The sequence below is a fragment of the Apodemus sylvaticus genome, chromosome 22 (assembly GCF_947179515.1).
Source record: "Apodemus sylvaticus chromosome 22, mApoSyl1.1, whole genome shotgun sequence".
Lineage (NCBI taxonomy): Eukaryota > Metazoa > Chordata > Mammalia > Rodentia > Muridae > Apodemus > Apodemus sylvaticus.
This window is the reverse complement of record NC_067493.1, coordinates 14,100,427-14,125,782: the sequence shown is the minus strand read 5'-3', so window position 1 is coordinate 14,125,782 and position 25,356 is coordinate 14,100,427. Positions and strand designations below refer to the sequence as shown.

Here is a 25,356-nt window from a genome sequence, read left to right as displayed (position 1 = left end):
GGGCTGCTCCTTCTCTGAGGTAGAGGGGGAGGGGTCTGTTAAGGTGGGCATGAGAGGAGACAGAAGGTGGGGGCTGTGGTTGGGATGTAAAGCAAATAACTAATGAAGAAGTACAAAGAAGGAACACGTAAAAGGTACAAGGCTCAGAGTCACTTGTGGTCATGTGACCACATTTCGCCCAGCAGGGCGAAAGCATTTTTATCAACTCTTCACTTCTTGTCCACTTAGCAAAAGTAAAACATAATTAAGTTTACTATTTGATTTGTTTTATAACATCCAGACTAAAGAACAATAGAATATATGTTTAGAATACCTTTATTATTTTTATGCCTTAGAGCCAAAATACCTTAGTTGCCAAAGACTCACTTATCATTTAAATTTCTACTTTTTTCCATACCATATATCTTGATCATATTCTTTCTCCTCTCCCAACTCTTCCAAGATCCTGTCCCCTTTTTCGTGTTTGTGTGTCTGTCTGCATTCATGTATCTTTGAAGGCCAGAAGGTAGCATTGGGTCACCAGGCACCGCATGTACAGGCGGTTGTGAGCCGCCATGTGGGTTCTGGGACCTGAACCCAGGTCCTCTAGGCGAGTGGCGAATGCTCTTAAGCACTGAATCACCTTTCCAGCCCTGACACCTGACATCTAACCAGTCATGAAATGTCTGTGGACACCTGTGTGTGTGGAGTCAAAGCGAAACTGCCTTCTGGAGACATCTTCCTCATGAAGCAAACTTTCTACTTACAGAATGAATCATGAAAATGCACATGTATTTTATAGAAAATAGGAAATATTTAATGTATATAAATTTTTCTGCCTTGGCAATTATTTATTTACAACTGGTGATTGATGCCAACAATTGAGGTAAAAATATACATGAGGTATAAATATAATATTTAAATGCAATGTTTTTTATTTCCATCAGCAAGATAACAATGAATAAAATACTGTGGTATTTGACAAACAAGCTCGAAGCATCTTTAACCCCCTCCCGTCCCTTTATTTTGTGATTAGTATGTGCATAAAATCGGAAAGTGGCGAAATGGGAAGAGCAAGGGGCTGAGAAATACAATCGTATCATTTTATTCAGGTTTAGTATTCCCTAGGTCCTTATTTCTCAAAGTGTGTCCTTGAGGCCAGCGCCCTGCACCCTCAGGCTTATTAGACATAGGGAAAGTCGGGGCCGCCCACGAGGCCTGGATCGATGTTCCTTCCCACACGGCCTGGATCAGAGCATACTCACAAGGTCTTAACTATCCCCAGTGCGTGCCAAACAAGTACGCTCCCTGAGAAACAACGCTAGCCACCCTGGGGTGCCCATTCTGCTTTCTATGCATAGTGCCCCAACTCTGGGGCAGGGGCAGTGTGGAGCTAAAGTTCCACTGATGGTCTTGACAATACATAAAACATCATCCAGAATAGCAGGCATGATGTAATGGCAGAAGGGGATTTGTCCAGTCCACAGAACGCTGCCCAGGAGGCAACCTGTGGTCTGACTCCCGGGCAGATACAAGAATGAAAAACTACCTTTCCTGCTTTTCCCTGGGCCATGCCAAATACACAGAAAGCAACTTTATTCCTCCCAATAAAACGATTGCACACCACAGATAAAAGAAAACACCGCCTTAGTGTATATAACACAACAACAAAAACCCGGAAAATACACGCTTGGTTTTTTCCTCGTCTTCCGACACCAATGGCTGAATTAGGATATCAATCTCTGTCTAGACAACCTAACACAATCTTTCCTGCAGGCCAGACATAATAAGTTATCTCTTTACAGGTGTTATATCACAATAAAAAAAATAACAACTCCATCCTCACTTGGTTAAGGAAAGCCAGTTTGCTCGGTCTGTACAGTAATAAATAAGGCTGGGGTCAAACGCGCAGGCGCTGGCACTGAATAATGGAAGGCGGGCTTGGTAGCTCTGGCCTGAAACTTCTATAAATAACTAATGAGACAGTTTTGGTCTTGGGTTAGTCTAAAACCCTGTCTTTCAGATAGCAAGATTTTTAATGGCTTAGGTTTCAAGAGTGTCATCTATAGGATACTTGGAATTCCCTGAAGCTGTGATGACCCTGGACACTTGATGGAGCGCCATCTTACTTTGTCTGGTGTCCAGAGCCAAGGTCAGTGCAAGAACACGTTAAATAGCTGTGGCCACCTAGGCCACTGGTCAAATAGATGGTTAAAGAGCATTATGAGAACTATCTGAGTCTCAAGAGGATATGCGGTCTCCCTTTGGCTCTGTGGACAGATTCCACGGTTTACTTCCGTGCAGGGGGTGGGTGGTACCAGTGCCATTTCAGTCCCCGGTGCCCGCTTCAGCCGCCACCTGACATCTCAGTCCCCTGCATCGAGCGGGCCCCGAGGCAGTCTAGGATCTAGTCTTGGATTTGGCAATAACTTCTCACCTGCGGCTTTGCGTTGAAGAGAAGCAAACATTATTTCTCTCAACTTATGTCAACACCCTCCTCCAGTCTTTAAACATCAGAAAGAAGAGGCCGACCCGTGGCAGAAGCTTTTAACTCTGTGTTTCTTTGGTTAGCTAATCTTTGGGTAAGCATGGGCAGACTGTCGGACTACACATTTGACACTTTGGTGTTTATCAGCAGGCTCTGCTCAGCTGGCGGGGACAGCAACCTGGGAAGAGCTATGTGAGGAGACTCACAGAGTCAGACACTGAATTATATATAAAACCAGTATTTTACATATATACAGTAAAGGGGGATATACATACATGTACAAATGCTACAGTACATTTATTTACAACGAAGACACGCTTCTTAGAAGCCTTTAAATAGCAAATTAGGCAACGCGGCAGGAACAACCCATTTAATTTTAAGCAGTATAGCTACGTGTCCCGAGACATTATTTATCAGTAGGGATTAGCCATCTCCAGGCAGGCTAGAACAGGCCCCACGGTCTCCATGACCTCCGGCTCCCACTGTGACATTCTTGCACATGCGGGGAACTCACCACACTGTGAGCCTTCTTTTCCCTTCTTGTTCCCTGAGTTTGATGTCACGCTGGGGAAAGCTTAGATTTTTGTTTCTGGACCCTCAGCAATGAGAGGCTGGAAAGAGTTCCTGATTCTGGCAACTTCTGCAGCACAGAGGTGTCCGAAGCCTTTGCTGTACCATTCTGGGGAGTGGCCCCTGCCAGAGAGAGCAGAAAGGGGACCTGGTTAGGGGCGGGGCCGTCCATCCTCGGGCTTTGGTCATCAGTACTCTGGGAACAGTCACAGTCACTGCTTCAGGCATCTGTGGACCTCGGTCTGTCGCCCGGTGACTTGTCACCAAGCATTTTGTCCTTACAATTCATCCAGTGCTTCAAAATGATACTAAATTCTCCAAAGTGAACCAGAAGAATCCCATTGAATCAGGAGGGGGTGGCGCACGCCTGTAATCCCAGCACTGGGGAGTCAGAGGCAGGTGGATCTCTGAGTTTGATACCAGTCTGGTCTACAGAGTGAGTTCCAGGACAACCAGGGCTACACAGAGAAACCCTGTCCTCAAGAACCAAACCAGACCAAAACCAAAAACCCTAACTCTCTCCCCAAAGCCCATAACAAAACCCCAATAAATTTATATCTACCTGTGCATAGGACTCAGTTTTAGCATCGTGAATGCCTTAAAGTGTTCGATTCCATTTAAATTAGGAACAGAGGAGGAAGCAGGCATAAAAGAAACACAAGAGGGCCTGAAGAGAGAGAGGGCTTGGCCAGTAAAGAGTTAGATCCAGAGCAGCAGTCCTCAAGAGAAATGCCAGAGGTGACACAAACAGGATGTTTCTTGAGGCTCAATGGCCAGCCAGTGTAGCCAGTCAGTTAGCGCCAGGCTCAGTGACTGAGTCTGACTCATCCCCCTTCTTACTCCGGGCGCCCACACAGAGCAACTGAGACAGGTACCTAGCACTGGCCCCTGACTTCCACATGGGTACATGCGTATACTACATACACATGAATAAAAATAAGACAACAAACATAAGAGATTAGAGTATTTACTGAGCCTTGATATACCTGTGTATTCTGCAATGTCCTCAAAATAGAACACAAGGTCACTACCTGGTGAGGTAATGACTTCGCTACTGGGAACATACCCAGAGAAAATGAAGTGAGCATCTGATTCATGCTTGCTGCAGAACTGTTCAATGCAGCTGAGCTGTGAATCACCCTAAGTGTACAGCACTAAGTGGGCAGATAAAGCAAATGTGGAGATATGCATACATACATATACATACATATATACATACACACATATACATACATACACACATATATATACATATATACATATACATATACATACATACACACATATACATATACATACATATACACACATATACATACATATACATACATACACACATATATATACATACATACACACATATACATACATATACATACATATACACACACATATGTATGTATATATATGTGTGTGTGTGTATATGTATACATATACATATGTATGTATGTATATATCAGTGATTCTCAATCTTTAGGTCTCAACCCCCCTTTTGGTAAACCTCCATCTCTAGAAATATTTGCATTTTGATTCATAACAGTAGCAAAATTACAGTTATGAAGTAGCAACAAAAATAACTTCATAGTTGGTCACCACAACATGAGGAACTGTATTAAAAGGTCTCAGCATTAGGAAGCTTGAGAACCACTGGTGTTGGTATCAAAAGACTGGCTTGGCACATGAGCTCCAAACTCAGGAATGTCACACATAGGTGACACCTGTTGCCATGACAACTGCATACCTTCCCACACATACCTAGGAACAGGTTATGTCACAGCCTAAATAAAAGACAGACCCTTCCCCACTTTCCTCCCCCTTTTCCCTTTGTCTTTCTCTTTTTCCTCTCTTTGTCTCTAAATAAACCTCTTCCACGTAGAACTGCTTTGCCCTGGTGTGGTATGTCCAGATGTGAGCCGCCATTTTAACATATCAACTGGTGTCTGTCTGTCTGTCTATCGAACTGTCTGTCCACCTATTCATCTATCTATCCACCTGTCCATCCGTCCGCCCATCCGTCCGTCCATCCGTCCGTCCATCTGTCACCTACCTGATACCTCTTAGTCTTAGAATGGGAGACAGTGTTGTTTTTACCACAATGAAGCTGAAGGGTGTTGCTACGCACACAATGCTAACTCCTGCCTCCTCCCATTCCTACGTGGATTCTAAAAACATGGAACTCTGAATTGGAGGGTAGGACAGTGCTGAGACCACACAGAGTTTGGTAAATGGTAACCAAATGAGGCAACGTCTCAATCTGACTGCAGTTCTAAGCACTCACAATGGTTATACTTTTCTTATCAGGGAATTTAGAGCTTCGGGTGCCACTGTGCCGTAACCAACACATGGTAAGGTGGGTCTCCACTTCTTTGACCGCTGACTAAGTTGATCAGCTGGGACTTGTGTGCCCCTCCTGTCAATTCTGAGATATATTACAGGCAGCTTTAACTAGCAGTTTCTTTCCTGTGCCAGGGAAGAACCAGAAGAGTCTTGGGAGCCTCTAATGACTTTTGTTCTTGACACCCTGTCCCCTGACTCTAAGGACTACCGTTCCATGAAATGCCACAAGGTTGACTTGCCAGGAGGACCATGTGCTATCTGTGTGACTGTAGAGAAGGGGAAACACCATGTTCTTGATCACTGTTGGGTATTTTCGTAGCCTGGTTTGGTGATTCTGTCACATAGACACGTGGAAACAAACACCACACACTTACTTGTTAGTGAAAAGAAATAAGTAAGTTAGAAAAAAAAAAGGAAAACAAAGAAAGCAAACTGCAGGGTGGGAAGGCGAGGGTTAAGGCTGTGTGGTCCTCTGAGAAGCTGGTTCTTGGTAGTGAGGAAACAGACCAGAGGAGGAAGAAACCGGAGGACAAGCTGGGATCGAGTGCACACATCATCCGGCCTGAGGCTCCCTGGTGCCCCCTGGTCCACCAGCGCCCAGTGGCCCACTTACTTCAGGTCTATTCTGCAGATGTGGGTCAGCCTGGACTTGCCGGAACCGCAGGGCTCTATCAGGTACTGAGAGTCCATCACCACGGCCCGCACGCCACCCATGGGCCGCGCTTCCTCATGCTCCACAGACAGGGACACCAGCGTGCACATTCCTTTGGGCAAATCGGTCTTCCAGGTCCTGGAGCCAAACAAGTCACGCATAAAACTGATGTGCGGAGAGACAGGAGACCCTGAACACACAACTGAGCGCATGCCTGCATCCCCCTGCCCCAAACCTGGGCTCTAACCCCAAGGCTAGGTTCTTGGATTAAGCTAATAGTTTCCATGCGCTTGTGCCAAGTTTATAGGGAGGTTCAAAGGACTGATCTCAACTTTCTACTCTGAGGGCAAAAGCTCCCAGACCTGACTTTAGGGACCCCAAATTGAGGCCCCATCTTGGTCTGCTAAAGAAGCCCCGCCCATCATCGACGAGGCTACCATTTTGAATCAGCACTATTCATTCATTCAACCGTTTTATCTGCCCATTGAACACATTCATGCACTGAGCCTGAGATGCCCCGAGGGACATGAAGATGCATTCAGCCCAAGAGGAGAGACTAGCAACTCTGAGAGAACCCTGAAGACACTGTGAGGAGCACGGTGTGGGTCTAGGTATAGCTGGGACCAGGGGCAGAGGAGGAATACAGGGAAGGCTTCCTGGAGGAAGTGGTGAACGTTTGGCAAACACAGATCTGTGGATGCCTCCTTTAAAAGAAATTGAACCTATGCCAACTTCATAGCTTTGCTCAGATAGCTGAGTAGCTCTTGAGTGGGAGAAGGAATAAACGGAGCTGATTTGAGTCCAGATGGAGAGGGAGGAAGGTCACTACAGCCCAGTGGTGGTAGGGGCTGTCTAACTGGTACACCATCCATGGATGGCACGGGCCCACGGTGGACACAGTCAGATGCTGTCCTCGGGTTAATCGGCTGTTGGGTTGCTTGGTTAATGAGTTACTGGAAGCGTGGTTTTCCCGTGGCAGCAGCTTCCTAGGGTGGGGTGGCTCTGTTCTGCAATGCTTTTTTGCCGTGCTAGGACCTGGTGCTCTCAGACTGCTTGCCTCCAGACTCGAGAGCCAGATACATCAGATTACTTCATTATAAGCAACAGAAAACAGGTGAAGGTACTTGATGAGGATTTGAGTTTGGGAGGTCTGATATGTCTGACAGAGTTATCATCTCTTAGAGTTGCTAAGCATCTCCTCTTGGGATGAATGCATCTTCATGTCCCTCGGGGCGTCTCAGGCTCAGTGCATGGATGTGTTCAATGGACAGATAAAACCGTTGAATGAATGAATAGTGCCGACAGACCGCCCTGTAAGTTCTTTCTCTAGGCTGGCACGAACCAGGTCCGCTGCAAGGTCTCCCACAGAACGTCAGAGTCCTCCTTCCTTCTGCTTTAAGTCTTAGGCTGTATTGAAATTCCACCCTTCCTAGCTCCTCACATTATTTCTCCCCTCAGGGATAAAGTGAGCCTGCGTCCTCTTCTTACTTAGTGTCTGCACCGAGGAATAGGCTCTGAGGAATGGCTTAAGGTCGTAAGCATAGGGGACTGAGTTCGATCCCCAGCACTGATATAAAAAGCAGACATGGTGGTGCACACTTGTAATCTCATCGCTGGAAAGGTGGAAGCAAGGTGTTCCGCCTACCAGCCCTGGGTCCCAGAGAGAGACCCTGTCTCAAAAATAACGACCTAGGCAGCTCTTAAGGAACAACAACCAAGACTGACCTCTACACATGTGTGCAGGCATGTGCACGCACACACACACACACACACACACACACACACACAAACACACACACACTTCTTAGTTGTCTTCTTCCTCGTCCTCTCCTCCTCCTTCTCCTCCTCCTACCTCCCCCCCTCAGAAATCTAAACTGGAGAGGAGACCAAGGCGGGCCAGTTGTGTCCACCCATAGCCTCCTCAGAGCCAGAAGCCATGAGTAGTGTAAGGCATGGCGGGATGTTCTACAACAAAGAGCGGGCCGGTAGGGCGGTTGGAAACAGAATAAAGAGAGTTCCCTGCAGAGACTCCCCCGGCTCCACAGCTTCTACCCTAGACAACAACTTGTTTTCCTACTTGTTGAGTTAGACAACTAAACTTTAAAGCTACGAGATGAGTGATGTTCTAATAACTGGCCATAGGCCGTCCCCAGCTAATGGTCTATGTTCTCTACCAGGACAAGGTTGCTGGGATGGATACACATGGATATTTAGGAGGAACAGATGCTTAAAAATTGAGGTCCCAAGGATCTAAACCAGAGGCACAAGGACTCATATGAAGTCCCCTTTGGTTTGCCCTCAAAACTCACTTCATAAGGCGACTATTTCAAAAACACTTTTGGGCATTTCACAGGCAAATCCTCTTAACACTGCTTGCTGAGCTGGGTAGAGATTGTTTACTTGTGTTTTTAATAAAAGGGATATAATGCTCTAATTACATTTTGTTCATGTTCTTAACTCTACCCAAGCCCTGCTCTTGCTGATGAAAATTGTGAATTTCCCCTGTGCAAACTTTCTGTGATTGGCTGAGAATCCTACTGCAAGGCCAGAGGGCAGGGGGTCTGGGACTAACCCTGAAACCCACCCGGAACAGCATTTCAAGGGCAGACACAGCGCTCAGGAGGTTTAGCCAGGACTGAATTCTAACGGGATGCCCAGTGTCTCTGTACACTTGGTCTTTCAGGGATGAGCTGGGATTTCTGTGCGCAGCAATTAGTTGTGAGCATGTGAGGTCCCACACCCTTCCATCGCCAAGTTCTCCTAGATGAAGATCTGCTTTCGACTCCAGGGAGAGAGACAAAAGCCAGTCGGCCTTTTGCATGATTTGGCAGACAAACTATTCTGGGGCCTCTGCTCTGAGGAAATGGGTGATGTTCAAGGCCTAATAAACTGTGCGCCTGGAGGAGAGGGGCCAGCAGAGAGCCTGGGCAGAGCTGTACATTGGGGGAAGGTACCAGAAGTCAGGCATAAATAAGGCGGCATCAGAGAGGATTGGGGGTAAAGGCTCAGCGCTCACCTTGCCTTTGGAGCAGGACTTCATACACCACAGGGCCCGGCTTACCTGAGAACCACGAAGTCTCTGGAGGGATGTGGAACCATGCTGTTTAGCACGTACTGGTAGATTTCCGTCTGTCTGTCCAGAGTTTCCACAACCTTCCACTGCACGAAGTCCTCGTCCCACAGGTGGCGTTCCCTCAGCACACGGTTCAACACCACCGAGGGCGGGGCCTCCACCTCCACAGATGCCTTCCACAGCTTCAGCGGGTTCCCATCCCCCACCTAGGCAAAGACATGGGCTGAACAGGTTGCCTGGGGCTATCCATCCCCGTCTCCTGCGCTGGGCATTCCAAACCATGAGTGGCCATTTAAAGTGAACGGGTGATACTGTACCCAGAGTTAAAATGCAAACACTACAGTCCTCAAGCTGATGAGAAGAATGATAATTGGGACAGGCCCAGACACAAACACACTCGAGTGGTGCGAGGCCGACAGGCTCTAACCCACTAGACTTTCACGTGTTCTCCTCGGCCAGGCACTCTTAGAATGTTCATTTCACAGGTGGGTACTGAGTTTCCCGGCTCCACACAGAAAGGAGCACAGACCCTACTGGGACCCAGAAGCCTTTTTGATCCGGGGCTTTTGAACGGCACCTGGGTTCATGGAGGCGCCGTGAAGCACACATTCTGCAGCGGAGGGAACCTTACCTTTTTGAAAGCCAGGTCTGTGTTGTCAGGGCTGGAGCATGTGACCCATCCCTTGAATTTCTCCTTAGCCTCTTTCTGGAGGCCTTGGACAAGATGTTCCAGGTACGTGTGAAAAGTTGCCCCGCTCTCTGCCAGCTGCGCTCCCAGGTCATCCAGGCTGGGCGCGTGGATTTCAGCCTCTAAGTAGGAGTTGCGAGACTGGGCCACCATCTCGTGTGGAACCTGGGCCGGTGAATGCAGGAAAGAGCAAAGCAATGAGCTGAGAAACGCTGAGAGGAGCAGAGGGATCAAAGCCATCTCGGGCAGAGTCAAGGGCAACGGCCAGGAGGGGCCAACCTAGAGCTGAGAAACACACGTGACTCCAAGCCCATGTTTATCTAAACACTGGGGGTATGTTCCTGAGCATGGGTTCCATTTCTTTTTATAATATTTGGCAAGACTGGGTTCAGACAACTTCACTCATCCATACACATTGACACACTGAGGGAAAACTCAGGTATGACTCCGAAATGGCTTCGCAGTTCTCAGTGTGGTTTCTCCATTGACAAGGCCAGTGCTGCCACGCAGAGTGCACTAGGTGTCTCAGCCACCTGCCTCTTCAATGCAAGGGTGGCAATAGGTACTCAGGTGCGTGCACACACAGAGAGACAGAGACAGACAAAGACAGAGACAGACACAGAGACAGAGGAAGACCCTAATCAAGTTTGAGGTAAAAGCCTCATATTGTAAACCATATTGTAATTGGCCAACTGGCCTTAAATAGGATGATGTCTGCATAAACAAACAAACAAACAAACAAACAAAAAACCCTGTCATCATGATAAGCTCCAAGAACCTGTGGCTGTCAAAGCCTTTCTGTATAGCTGGCTCTTTGTAACTCCTGGGGTTAGAGAGCAGAGCCACAGCACACAGTGTCATCACAAAACGAAGAGCAAAGAAATAAGCCTTCTCTCCTTCCTGGCCTGCCTCTCGTTCCCAGACCTCACCTCAAAGAGCCGGTTGCATTCCGTGATCATGTGGGCGAGCCCTTGAGCTGCAGCTAGGTTCTCGTTGAGGTCCTTCTGGTCTGGCTTCCCAGTGGCATATTTCTTCTGGATGACTCTGTAATTGAAAATGAAGGCCCTGAGCGGGTAGCTCCCCAGCCAGAGTGTTGTTAGGGTACCCAGATCGGCCCATCTGTTTGGCATTTATCCCCAGATGCTGCCCAGACCCCAGGCTTTCTTGTTTCCAAATAAAAACCAGTGACCACACATCTTTTAGACGCTCCAAGGCAGGCTGGTGGGCTGACAGCTCACAAGCAAAAGCCGTGGAAAAATACAAAGCCAGGAAGAGCTGTAGGTGGGGCGTTATTAGGTTTCCTCCTGTTTGAAACCACCCGACTGCAGGTTCACGCGCTTTGTTGTTTAAATATAGCCTTTAAAAACCAATGGTCGTAAAATACCTTTTTAGGGTATTTTCCTTCTTCTCCTCACTCAAATAAAATAGAACAAAACTTCTTGGGCTTTCTGGATCTCTACTGAAGTACTTTAGGGCCACCTTGGTAGTGCTGTGAGCCCCAGCCCAGGGATGAGGGCACCTTATTGTGCTCCCACCGTAAGTCCTGATAATCTTCTATCTGAATTCTACCATGAGAACATTTTTGTTTAATTTTACGTATTAAGACAATGGATCTGGGGGATCCCGGTTTGGGAGTGGATGCCAACTGTGGGGAGCACTCACTGTGGGGAGCACTTACTGTGGGGAGCACTTACTGTGGGGAGCACTAACCGTGGGGAGCACTAACCGTGGGGAGCACTCACCGTGGGGAGCACTCACCTCGGGGAGCTTTCCTTTTTCAGTAAGTTCAGGTGAAAGAGGGAGGGGGCCAGGCACACGGCCAGGTTCATGGGCGTCATCTGATTCTCCTCCACCAAGTTCACTACGTCATGCAGGAAGCACAGGAGCGTCTGCAGGGCCTCCCGGTTCTCATCTGCCAGCAGCAGGATGGCGGCCTGCACGGCCTGCAGCCGCTGTTCTTTGGGGACATCTGAAGAGAAGAGGGCACCAGGTGGTTACGAGGAGGAGTCAGAGGGGAAGAATGCGTGAGTTCCTCTTCCAGACAGAAGTCACTCGGAGGCATTGACAGACCTGAACCTCATCAAACTCCTGAAGCCATCTGAGTGTCCCGGAGGCTCTTACACCTAATGGCCACTCTGGCTCCTCACGCTCTGAGTGCCATCTGACTCTTCTGTCTTTTTTTTTTTTTTTTTAAGATTTATTTTTATTTTATGTGAGTACACCCTCGCTGTTTCGGTCTTCAGACACACCAGAAAAAGACATCAGATCCCCATTACAGATGGTTGTGAGCCATCGGGTGGTTGCTGGGAATTGAACTCAGGACCTCTGGGAGAGCAGCCAGTGCTCTTAACTGCTGAGCCAGCTCTCCAGCCCCCTCTTCTGTCTTAAGACCGTCCATCTTGGTGGAAGTTGGTGATCTACAGAGGTCAACCTGCCCTCTCTCTTGCTCACCCTCTGTGACAGGCAGCTTGGGGAGCATCTTAGGGATAGCCGAGGCTGGGTGGGGCAGAGCTGTGAAAGCCATTGGGTTTAAAAAGACAGAGACCTGGCCTTCCCCCACCGTAGCCGAGCCCCAGGCCATGCTGCTTTCGTGGTACAATGGGCAGTGGGTGAGCTGTTTGCCCTTGGCCACCCCTAGGGAGCTCGGTCTAGTGCCTCAGTGACGAGCCTGGTAGATCCTTCCCGTCTCTGCAGGTCAGGAGGGCTCAGCTGGGAGAACGCGCTGTTTGGACTCTGAGTGGTCACTCAGTGTCACCTGCCTGACAATCTTAGGATCGTGAGCTTTGAGTTGTGCTTGTGAAAAAGGAACCCCGTCCCTACAGCTGTGGGGAGCGAATGGTCTCCCAACCTCCTTGAGCGTGACTCTGGTGAGGGTGATGGGCATTTGATGTATATAGGCTCTAGGCAAATAGCTCAAAAAAACGTGAGGTAGAAGATGGAGAAAAGAAAAATCACAACAAATTGGGCTGCATCTTGCTGCTCTCCTGGCTGTTTCATGATTGCGGAGGATGGATTCAAAGATGCGCACGGGAGCTCACTTTGGTGAACGTGGCCGTCTTCCTTCCAAAGCCACACCCGGGAGGCAGCGGGGGTTGGGGGTCCCCATGAAAGGCCGTTTGCGCTCCTGAGCCATGGGCAGTGTGCTCATGACAATCTCTTGAACTTTCAACTGCGCTTTATAATGTGCACGCTATTTCAGTGTATATCACCATGTCTTTAACGTATTAAAAAGAGACACTCATATTTATTGCTGGCAGAGGTGTAGGATAGAAAAGAATTGCATTGATTGCTCTCGGTGGTGTCACCTTTGCCTGCATCTTGGGAGATGTCCGTCCTGGGCTCTCCTCACCCTTCTGAGCGTTGTGCAGAAGACCAATAAATCTAGATTTCTAGGAAAGCATAACTTGTTCGGTGGATAGCCTGTCTATTGCACACTGGCCGAGACTGGGTTTCCTAGAGAACATTTTTTGTCTGGATAATAGTAAAGTTGTTGGTTTTTGCTTTTTGTTTTTGTTTTTGTTTTTGTTTTTTTTTTTGTTTGTTTCCTTTACGCTGAAGCCAATATAACCAATGGTGTAAGTTCACCACCTACCCCTGAACTGCGTGTAAATGCTGCTCTGTAGGGAAGACGATTCCTGTGTGTATATATTATCTAACTGCAGCTGGCCAAACCCGCTGTTAATCTTGAAGTCACATCTTGAAGCCAGCGTGCCACATGCATATGTAATCTCTCTTCCTTTTCTCTTCACGCGTTCCTTTGCCGTCTCTGAAGATACATTTACTTTGGCTCCTATTCCCTCTGGATGGCCGCCGTGTTCACCGTGAAGCCAGTGCTTTCTGTTCCGCACGACACTGCTGCGGTTCCCGCCTCCTCCTGGGTTCCTGGGAGATCCCTCGCCTTCGTAACTACCATGTGTGTCCCTCACAGTCAGCATGCTTTCCTGACTCAACAGCTATCTCCTCCGGGTCCGATTTGGCTCCGTCTCTCCTTTCCCTTCCAGTGTCACCCCCCCCACCCCCTTCCACCGCTCCCCCCACCTGCCTTCTCCAGCCCACAAGGCTTGTCTCGGACCCCTCAGCCTCCTCTATCTTCCAGGCTGGTAGGATTAAGATCTTCATGACTCACCCCATACTGCACCCTAATCATCCAACAGCAGTAGAGGAAGTGACACAGGCATGGAGCTACTTTACAGAGCCGGGACTCTGCATTAGCTAGGATGCTTAGACTCTGGGGCCTGCCCGCCCGTGGAATCTAGTCTCTATTCTCAGGAACCCCAGGGGCGTGCCCGCTCCCTAAGTTTCTGCGCTTGTCTACCTGATTCCGTTTATTTACCAGGCCCAGAGTCACAGTGCTGATGAATTTCACCCTTGGGACCGCTCAAACCTCTCGCTTCCCTTCTTCACTAACAAAACACACGTTCCTTTTGGTTCTGGGCTGCTTGGGGCAGTGGGGCCCTCTCACTGATCCAGGGATGAACCATCTCGCTGTTCTGTCAACAGCGATTGATCAACAGCGATTGATCACTCCGCTCCTCTTTCCATAGCCTGCTCTAAGGGCAGTGAGGGCCAGTCTTGGCGGGTGAGCCTGGGATGGCGTTAGGAGTTGCAGAGAGGTCCATGTTCTCCATGGGAACAGATGCGTGTCCCAGGAGACACCTGGGCTCTCTTCTAGCTTCAGAGTGTGATCTTATGAAGAGGTAATAATTGTGTAGGTAGTGGCAGCTTGCACTTAGTCACAATTTGACTTCAAGAGTGTCAAAGACACCGGAGACTGGTGTCCTGGCATCCCTGGGCTGTAGATTTACCCAACGCTGGAATGGTTTAACTTCACTTCTCTTCTGTCATGTGTACTAATAAAAAACATTATCATCAAACAACTATTTGTGTGTATGGAGGTTGGTTCTGCGTTGGGTATAAGTCTTTCAATACCCAGTGAATTATTTATAATTATTTGATAATTATCTCATTATTAATGCCACTTTTGTGTTATCGCAGCTTCCTAGTTTATCAGTGTCCTCTGGTGCAGTGTTACATACTTAGCATTTATGTCCAGCTGTCTTTTTCTCCCACCAAGTTCCCCTTGCTCACCCAGTCTTCATAACCCTTTTTACCTTCCTGTATTGCAGTCATTTATGGTCCCCTCTCGGCTCCCCCTAGCCTAAGATCCCTAAGAACAGAAAGTGAGGGTCACGTAGTCTATAAACTTGCAGCACCTAGCACAGCCCTGCTCTGTTAAGGTTTGTGCAGATAAAATGAAGTCCTGCTTTGATCTGGTTTCTGGGTTGTACATTTAGGCAAAAGCTAAAGGAGTATTTATCTCTTGGAAATAAGTTAGCTTTGGCCATAGATAGTGTCAGCGTAAACATTCATATACATCAGGAGGGTTTAATTGGAAAACAGAGCAAGGCCTCTCTAAGCAACACCCCAGAGAGCATTCTTCTGGGCTCTAGAATCCAGTATCATTAATTCAGCTTAGCCTACTCACTCTGACAGAAAAATATTTCTTTAGTGTGTCAGCCCTTTATTCTGTTTTTTTTTTTTTCTTTACAGGTGGCATTTAAAGTACTCCCTGAATCTGTGCTATTACACACTTCTTAAACACATTAGGTACAGAGAGTCTCTATAAGTAGGGGTCTTCAGACTGGATCAATTCCATCTCATGACCCAATTGAGCCAAAGTCTGTGGACCGGAGCAATCTCCCCCCAAGAACTGATACTTGGGCCATGAAGCTGACTGCCGATTTGTAATGACATCATTATCCCATAGAAAGAAGACCCGCACGCTTGTTCCTAATGTCTGCCTTTATAACTACATTTAGCAGAATGGGCTTTTAAATCAATTGTTCTTCTCATTACTGCTTTAGCGATAGTGGCTTTGTGAAGAACTACTGATTTAACGTCCCTTAAACTATTCCAGATGGAACTGTGAGCCACCTGAATGAAGGTGTGACCTCGCTTTGCCTCACTTTATTTCGCCGGTTGAGACGCGTCTGCTTTCCTGTTTGTTGTTAGCATTTGTATTACCCTTGACTCTGAAGTTTCTATCAAATGTTGTGTCAAATTGAACGTTTATCTTTCAAAAAAGTAAGACAGGTTTAGCACACACACACACACACACACACACACACACACTCTTTCTGTGTCTCTCTGTCTCTCTGTGTCTCTTTGTCTCTGTCTCTCTCACTAAATTCTATTGTATCCTTTTATGCTTTAAATATATTAGACGTACATTGGATATTAGTTTGAGATTGTATATAAACATGTATTAAGGAGGCACATGCTAATATTGAGAAGGTATTTTCAGACACATACAAAGAATGACAGCGATGCCCACAGCAAACTGAGTAAATGCTACTTCTGAAGAGGTAGGCTTGTAACTTTTATATACTTCTTCACAGATTCATGAATTGCTTGTATCATTAAAATTCCATCTTTTGCCAGGCTGGAGATGCTCAACAGTTAAACATGCTGACTGTTTTCACAGAGGAGCATAGCTCAGTCCCCAGCCCCGACATGGTGGCTCACAACCGCCAATAACTCCAGCTCCAATGCATCCAACGCCATCTTCTGGCTTCCGTGGGTACTGCATGCATGTGGTGCATATACACTCATAAAGACACAGCAAATGAATCTTTAAAAACCTATCCTTTTGACAGTTGGCACACTGTTATTGATACTTACACTGATAGATGTGGAGGAAGGTCTCACTGAGTTTGTTGGTAAAAAGAGGCTCAGGGAGGTCCCGGAAGAACTGCTTCACCATGTCTGCCACGTCGTATGCAGACTGGTCTTCATAGTTCACATTGTCAGGGAAGTTCTCGTTCATCTGACGTAGGGCATGGATTCGAGACTTCACTCCTGACTTGCGGAAAAGACCCACCTGCAATGAGTCACAGGGACATGTCATCAGCCAGGTCTCCTTTCTCCTCATAACTTCTTCCTTGGGGTAGGAATCTTGGCTGTGAAGAAACAGCCTGGGGCTACCTCAACAATTCTGAATTTCCAGGATAGCTACTTTAGGTAACAATCAAGGGTTGTCCCCCTTTCCTATCAAATAAAGACATGGATAATATCCCTCCGCACGGAGCTACAGTGAAAACTCTTGTGATAGCAAATGATGTAATTTTACTTATTTTAAAGATTTATTTATTATTATGTGTAAGTACACTTTAGCTGTCTTCAGACACACCCTAAGAGGGAGTCAGATCTTCTTACAGATGGTTGTGAGCCACCATGTGGTTGCTGGGATTTGAACTCAGGACCTTTGGAATAGCAGTGTTCTTAACCGCTGAGCCATCTCTCCAGCCTGTACTTATTTTTTTCAACAAGTACCTGTATAAAGCATTCTTATCCTAGGAGCAGTCATTAGTGAGCAGAGAAGGAAAAAAGTCCCTGTCCTTTAACATTCGAACTTTTATAGAAGAATTTTGAAATAGATTTAGTCAAAATAATGTGCTTGGAGTCTGGGAGCATCCCAGGGACACAGCACATTCCTTTGGAGAATGCCTCCACAGGGAGCAGGCTCCTAAAGCAAAAAACAAATTTATAAGCATGTATTCTGAGTGTCTCGTTTGATTTCCTTTCTTGGGAATATGTGGCAACTGTGATGTGCATTTCTCACGTTCTGCCCGGAACTTTACATGGTCGGCTGGGGAGGGACAGGACTCCCTCCTGGGTGGCTTTCTATCCTATGTGGGAAAATTGAAAAGAAATGGCCCATGAAGGAAGAAAAGCTTTTTATTTTTTAAGTATGAAGAAGACACCTGGTAGAAATTCCAGTTCTTCAAGGGTCAGCACTTGAGGAAATCAAAGTATGTGCTCAAGGTTGGACTCATGCTCAAACCTGTGCTCTGCTCATCAACTGTGCTGCTTTAAACTGTGCACAGCCGGTGGCGTAAGAATGTGAGGATGAGCTTGGTACTAACAGGGAGGCGTGGGAACACTGTGCCCACTCCAGCAGAAGTAACTTTCTTTCCTTGTCACCTTGCCTAAAGACTATGGAGTGTGTGGCTATCTTCTTATGGCCCCGACCCTTTTCCTACACCCATCACAACCTCTCACCTTTAGCAGTTTAGCTGCTTCCTAACAGAGCAATAAGATAAGGACCCCAAAGACAAGGACCTCAAGAGGGATGAGTGAGTTATTGTACAATGAAGATGCTGAGGGGAGTCGGGCAGGTTAGGCTCAGGACCTACCCACCCAAGCGGCCTCCTACCCAAGGCTCTCCCTACCCACCCAAGCGGCCTCCTACCCAAGGCTCTCCCTACCCACCCAAGGGGCCTCCCACCCAAGGCTCGCACTACCCACCCAAGCGGCCTCCCACCCAAGGCTCTCCCTACCCACCCAAGGCTCTCCCTACCCACCCAAGGCTCGCCCTACCCACCCAAGTGGCCTCCCACCCAAGGCTCGCCCTATCCAAATCACTGCTGGGCTTTCCTGGGATCCTGGCTTCGATATCGAGGCACTGAGTTGTCTACATCCAGACTTTGAGTTTCTGCTCTCTCCTCTTTTTTCTTGCTCCCCAGGGCCATCCAGTGCCTCACTTCTTTGAGGCCGAGGTGGAATGTTCCTGAGCAGCTGGACAAGTAACCAGTGGCCAGTGGGGCTGGCCATTCCTCTTCTCATAGATACCCAGAGAAATACATGTATATGGTTGTCATACCCGGGTGTCTCTTGCTTATTGCTATAAATGAAAGCAACCTTAACTTGAGAAGGAAGGAAGGAAGGAAGGAAGGAAGGAAGGAAGGAAGGAAGGAAGGAAAGAAAGAAAGAAAGAAAGAAAGAAAGAAAGAAAGAAAGAAAGAAAGAAAGAAAGAAAAGAAAGAAAGGCAGACAGACAGACTACAGGAACATGGGGAGAATCCCAAGTCATTAGAGAACAGTTGGAGTCTGTGCATGTCAGCTGCATAGATCAGTGGGGAAATTAAACGCAGGCACATTCTGTGGTCATAAGAACGGGATTCTTAGGAATAGCTTTTTGCATTCCTGGGCTTATCACTGAATTCCGCAGATCAAGATATCCAGGCAGATTGCTATTTAATGCGTTAGTTACTTGGTTCCAAGTTTGCAGTGTCTAGAAAATGCCACGTTTAGCTAGATTTGGGTGAGTCTCCACAACTGCTCTAAAGAACCTTAATTTTCCCCGGTCTGGCAAGTATTTCAAATTGCATCACAGTGCACAGGAAGAAAGTAGGCATTGTTAAAAGGAAAGGAAAAAGAAAGAAAGAAAGAGAAGAAATCTATGTGGCAGATGTTAACTGAAATGAGATCCAGCTCTGATTTGTTTACATCCTTGAGTCTGTGTGCTTCTGGAAGGAGGCTCGAGACTGTGTACACCCCGGAGCTCTACTGCACTCGGTCACAGTGCCCTGAGTGTGTATTCCTAAGTGTGACTCACAACAACTTATGTCATTTGAAAGGAATTCTCCCCCACTCCCAACCCCCCAGGCAGAGGAACATCCATCAGCGTCTACAAAAGGAATCTTTGTGCTGTTGTTGTCCAGTTCGATCCTTTGGCCTACTGCGTCCAGTGGCTCTTCTGAAGTCTGTACACGTGTCCTCCCTGGACGGGTCCTTCTGTGAATCGCTCACATCTCAAGTTTCTTCTTTTGGAAAACATTGTGATTTTAAATATTTCAACTCTGTCTGGGGCTCTCTAGCTGCAGGCTCTGAGGTGCGCCTTCTAACCGAGCCTGCAGATGTCACTGGGAAAATATTCAGTCTGCTTCACCTTCTAGCAGAAACCTCCCGTTCCGCCCTCACCTTCCAGGAGGGGTGGGGGAATATCTCTGGGTTCTGTGGATTGTATTGGAAGCCTAGAAGGAGACGGCCTTCCTAAACGTAGTAAATACAAAATGGTTTCAAGAATCTGACCAGTTTCTACGTACAGAACCTAAGAATGGCTCAAAAAACTGAAGTCTTCCAAAAGATAGCAGTAAGTTGATGAGCAGACAAACCCAGGAGTTTCTGTTGCTTGGCTCTTAACTGTCTCTATGTGGAGTGGGGACTTCCCTGACTGGTTAGGACTGGGTTTCTAAAGTGGTAGTCAGCAGCCCCTGGGCACAGTAAGAGAACTACAGCTCTAAAGGTGTAGTAGTTTGGAGTCTAGGAGGGGCCATCTCCTACCTGTGAAGGATGCTAATTGCCAATAGCCATTTCTTTGTAGAAAAGCTTCCAATGTGTTTGCATTTTGGACCTAAGATACTGTGTTCTCAGAAGAGAAAGTTATTTGTTTGTGTTTTGTTTTAAGGGTACAACCCTCATTGCAGTTGAGAGGTAACCAAGGTCTCTCAGCTCTCTATGAGCAAGACCCAAGGCAGGTGGCAAGTCTTCCAAATCTGTCTGTCACAGAAGAGTGGGTGGGCAGCCTGTCCTACCAGGACCCACAGTCTGTCTAATGCTCTGCTGTCAGATTTGAGAGTCTCAAAAGCACATGAATGAGGATGGGCTGGAGTGATGGCTAAGCAGCTCAGAGAGCTCGTTGCTCTTGCAGACAGCCTGGGTTCAGTTCCCAGCACCCACATGGGAGCTCACAGCCCCTGGTAACTCTAGTTATATGGGATATGGCGCCCTCTTCTGGCCTGTGTGGACATCACACATGCACGTGGTGCACAGATGCACTTGCAGGCAAAACACTCATGTGCGTAAGGTAAAAATGACAAACCCTTTTTGAAAAATGCAAGTAGAAATGAACAAGAAACCGTACCCTTTCATTTATCATTTATACCTCTCTTGCCTGTGAGTCCCCCTCCCCCCCCCCCCGAACCCCCCAATGACCAAAGCTGAGTGGCGAGTGTCTTTTGGGTTACTTCCACTTCTTTTTCTTTTTTGTTTTTGATCTCCAGCCATCTAAAAGCCAGGGCTCAAAAAGCAGTTTATGCGGATGGTCCCAGATCATCCTTCATCCTGTCTCGGGTAGTCAGCTGACAAGGTGATAAGCAGGCAGCAGGGGAGAGGACTCTTCCACTGGAATTGAAGTGTCTTCCCAGAATTATTAGGCTTTTAAATCTTGTGATTTAGAAGGAGTGGCCAGGCAAGAGTGCTGCATTAGAATTCAAATTTCATCTAAATAGTATTAAATCTCCTCCCTGGCATCCTGTTTATGCTAATCTTTGCAGGGCTTAATGATGTTTATCAAGACTTCCATTTCCTCTTCTTTAGAAACTGGGGCCTCAGCTAACGAAGAAAGGTTGGCTTTATTCAGAAAGCTAGAGCATAAAGTAATGAGTGCTACGAGCAGCGATGCTGCACGCATACCCATACCGCCTTTTACCGCAGGAGCTTCGCATTTATCAGGAGCCAGGGGATAACCTGAGCCGCGGGGGCGCATGGGTGATTTAAGACCGATGTGAAAGCTCACGGAGCAAAGCAAGGCTGGTCTCACAGGCTACCATGTCGAATACAAATGGCTGGCAACTGAAGGCTAAGCCTCTGCACTCCATCTGCAGCCATCTGCGAGAGTGAAAATAAATATGCTGCACCTCCTCAGACATAAACTGCCCTGCGCTGCGGAGTGTGGGAAGTGAAGTGCTGGCAGTGTTTCAGGGTTCTGTGCTGCTGGCTTTGACTGCCTTCTGGTGGGTGCTGATGTTCTAGTGTTTAGCCTTCGGGAAGGAGCCTCCACCTCCCTCTCTGCTCCAAGCCAGAGCCTCAAGGCAGTCTCAGATGATGGTTCCCACAGAAGGTGGCTGTCCGGAAGGGTGTTTGAGGAGGGGGCTGTTCCTGGTCTCCCACAATCCTGGGTTGAGAGTGCAAAGTCCTGTGCAGACGTGAACCTTTTCAATCCCAATGAGATATGCAAGGTCAAAGATAGGACTTCTGCTTCCTTTCTCCTTCCTGGCCCTGCCTCCTTCCCCTTCCTGGCCACGCCTCCTTCCCTTTCCTGGCCCCACCTCTTTCCCTTCCTAGCCCCGCCTCCTTCCCTTTCCTGGCCCCACCTCTTTCTCTTCCTAGCCCCGCCTCCCACTCTTTGTGCTCTTTAGCGTGTATTTGCAGTCTTTCCCCTCTGTCCGATTGATTGCTTCTCCTCTTCCTGCTTCTCTAGTTTCTCTGTTGCCCGTGCTCTTGTGCGCACCTCTCTGCCACACGCGGGCCCTGTCTACGAGCCCCCCTCTACACGACATGCAAAGGGAAGGCCATAAACAAGGAAGTAGTTTCGTTCCTTTGGACAGCCCACAGCTGCTTGGTTTTTTTTTTTTTTTTTTTTTTTTTTTTTTTTTTTTATTTTTTTTTATGACCCAAGAGAAGCACCGCTTTCCCAGTTGGGCTCCATAGCTTGTGAGTATCCGTGTCCTTGACAGGGACCTTTTCCTACAGAGCGCTGTACACATTTTTCCCACCATAGGACTCTTTGAGACCGATACAAGGAAGAAGCCAGTGTGATAGGGCTGAAGAGTGCAGCCTGTTCCCTCTCTTCTCTTCCTATGGCTTTATTTCTACAGTTCTGCAGAAGGGAGATGTGGCCAATCACAGGAGTGATTCAAATATGGACATCGCTATGAATCCAGGCCATGGGATAGTGTTTTCTATCCAAGGGCACTGCAACTCATTTATATCCAAACTAGTTCAAGAAAGAACATGACTTAAAATGATCTATAAAAGGTTCATTGAAAGAGACCAGAACGGGAAATTGCAACAAATAATAAAAAATTAAAGGGATTAACAGGCTGGGAAGAGGGCCGAAATTAAGGAATTTGTGTTCGGAAGAGGCACCCATCTTTCCTATAGCAGAATATGCATTTGGCTCTGAGCTTTCAAGCAGGCAGTATAGAGAGGAAAACATATCCAGTTTGATGAACTTAGAGTCTGCAATACAAAGCACAGGCCAGTGGGCCAAACAAACACATAGTTCTCAAAGACTGAAGCCAGGGGCGAGGGGGCGGGGGTTCTTCCTCTCATTCTCATAGAAAGGGCACTCATGACAGTGGCCAATGTCATCAACAGAATCTTGACAGTGGATTTGTCAATGAGGGCTGTAGTGGGGTAGCACCCAACGGGGAAAGCCCTTCTAACGGCGAGAAGTAAAGTCAGATTTAGGAGATGCTGGCTTCCCGGTGGGGACCACGATGTTGACACTGCCTCCCTCGGGTATGCATGAGAGAATGCGCAGCAAGAACAGGGTTTGCACAGCTGTCTGAAACCAGCCTTCTCGGTCACTGTTGGTGACCTGGCTATCGATGGGCTGCTTTTCCTTCAGGTCCTCCTGAGCCCATGAACTCTGAGAGAACCATGAAAGGGGTGGGTGTGCTGTGCAACTTCAGAACAGTTGAGAGGCCCGAAAAGCATATTTGCATCTGAAGCCTACCTCCTCTCCACAAAACAGAATCTTGGATATGTACCCATAAACCGACCCAACGGGGCTGGGGCCATAAAGTTCTATCACAGGGCATGGTCATAATACTTTTGCCATCTGAAAAGAGATCCTAGGTTTTTCTCAGTAAATTACCTACAAGAGGTGTTAACTCTGATTACATATGTGTATTCACGGTACAACTGCAACCAAAATAATCACTGTCAATTGATTGCCACGGTACAACTGCAACCAAATAACCACTGAATCAAATGTCAGCAGCTGGATTCATTGGCTTACCCTACCAAGATGCTACAATAAATGCCAGATGTTTTATGTAGAAAACAAAACCAGCCATCTACCCGAATATCCAAAACAGTAGCTCTGTACTATGATAAAAATATGAAAAAAGTGCTTCTGCATATTCTCTAGATAATAAAGGTCAAAAGAGGTCACGAGCCGGGTTCATCGAGAGGTCATCGTGATGTTAAGTACCTGCTGTGTTTTGCTATCTCTGCAAGTGTCAGGAGCCAAGATCTTTGAGTTCATGGCGTTTGGCCCCTTCTGGCTCACCGAGCCCCTGACAAGCATGACTGAGAAGCCCGAGGTGTAGCTTCCCGTTAACTAGTGTGCAGGACAAAGGCTGCTACAGAGGCCAGAAACACGGCTGTGCCAGGGGGCAGTCTTCGGAGCCTCCGTGTGGCCTTCATTCTGGGGCGGAGTATGGCGAGAAAGGAATGGCTGGCAATATGGAGGAGGAGCTTTGTAAATTATGGGATGCATTCTGTGCTGGGTCAGAGCCTACCATCCCGATGATTCTCAAAGCATTCTGGAGACAGAAGATGACCTGAGCACTTCCTTCCCATGAACTTCCCCATCAACTCTCAGGCAAGGGGCTGTTTGGTTCAGATGATGCACCTTTTACATTTTACTCGTGAATTAAAAGAAAAAAGTGAACAAATCTGGCTTATTGTGTTGTTTTGAGAAATTAGTAAGGGGGAGAAATAGAACAAATTCACTTTTCCCTCCCAGAAACAACGTAACAATGATAAAAAAAAAAATGCTATGGGATAAATAGTAGCATTGGAATAGTAACTTAAAATGCAGAGCTGTCCACTGCTTACTCCCCAATTTCAAGAAAGTGTAAGTTTCACATTGAAGATACAAGGTATCAACATCCACTTCCTCTGGCCAACCAGGATGTAGCTCAGCTAGGTAAGGAGGAACAGCACCAGAAGCTCGATCCCGCCATGTTAAACTTTGGCCTTAAAGATCTCCCTGAAGTTTACTCTTCAGTCTGCCACCCCCTCACCCCAAGCCCGAGTTTGGGATTTACCACTCTACCTGATCCAGACAGTTGCTACGTAGATACCTCAGTGCTTGTTGAATGCTCTGAGGCAGGGGCTGTCCTGTCCTCTGGACGTGGACTATGAGCGGAACACCGAAGACAGCCTTGTCTCGGTAGTCAGGAGTTTTTATCCTCTTCATGAACTTTGGAACGGACCTGGAATTCACAGAAACCAGGTCATGCAATGCCCCCGGGGCGCTCTGTGCAGACAGGCTGTGGAAGTAAGCGAGAGGGAGGCCAAGCTCCTGTTGGAACACTTCAGAGGCAGAGGCAGAAGTAAACCTTTTCTACATCATTCATGGTCAATGGCGCTCTCTATGGGGCCCTCGCCTACCTGTCATTTCTGTTAAACACCAGGATTCAAGTTAGAAAATTGTCTTTCTGGCGCTCTGTTTTCAAGTTGGGGTGGTGGGCAATTTTTCAACTTAATTATAACTGAAACAGTTCTTGTGTAGAGGACACTTAAAACTGCCCAGTTGGGGATGGCGGAAACAACAAAATCTGTGCAAGATTTACAAGAGGAAGAACAAATTTGGTTGATGTTCGTGTATGGGGGAGGGGGGCGGTGTTGAGCTAGATTTTCTTGGCTGTGTCTTTAGTTTTCTAGAGCCAGATCTGCATTTTAAAGGGAGTTTTAACACACATGTGTATATTGATTTGACCATACAATTTATAACCTTTGAAAACATTTTTATAAACACAATATTGATTCTTCTCCACACAACACTTGATGTTTTTCAAATCGCACACTCACGTATCCACAACAAGTCTGCATACAATGTCGACTTTATCGGGCCCTTAATTCCAAAGATCTACCACATAATCTCAGTTTTACTGGGCAACAAAAGCACAAATGTACATCAGCGAGCCAATGCTGTAAGGGTGGGTTCTGTGCCAGGCCACACGGTACAAGTGACAGATGCTTTTTTACAA

General features: G+C 47.2%; 1 protein-coding gene across 1 annotated transcript in view; it reads right to left on the bottom strand.

Moving 5' to 3' along the window:
- Window positions 1-342: 342 nt before the first annotated feature.
- Stard13 (StAR related lipid transfer domain containing 13) overlaps window positions 343-25,356 on the bottom strand; it is a 209,077-nt gene continuing 184,063 nt past the window's right edge. The window contains 8 exon segments of the mRNA XM_052167519.1: window positions 343-3,160; window positions 5,988-6,164; window positions 9,088-9,305; window positions 9,731-9,952; window positions 10,717-10,831; window positions 11,546-11,756; window positions 16,469-16,667; window positions 24,420-24,579. Of these exon segments, the coding sequence (XP_052023479.1) occupies window positions 3,043-3,160; window positions 5,988-6,164; window positions 9,088-9,305; window positions 9,731-9,952; window positions 10,717-10,831; window positions 11,546-11,756; window positions 16,469-16,667; window positions 24,420-24,579 (1,420 nt within the window). The 3' untranslated portion in view covers window positions 343-3,042.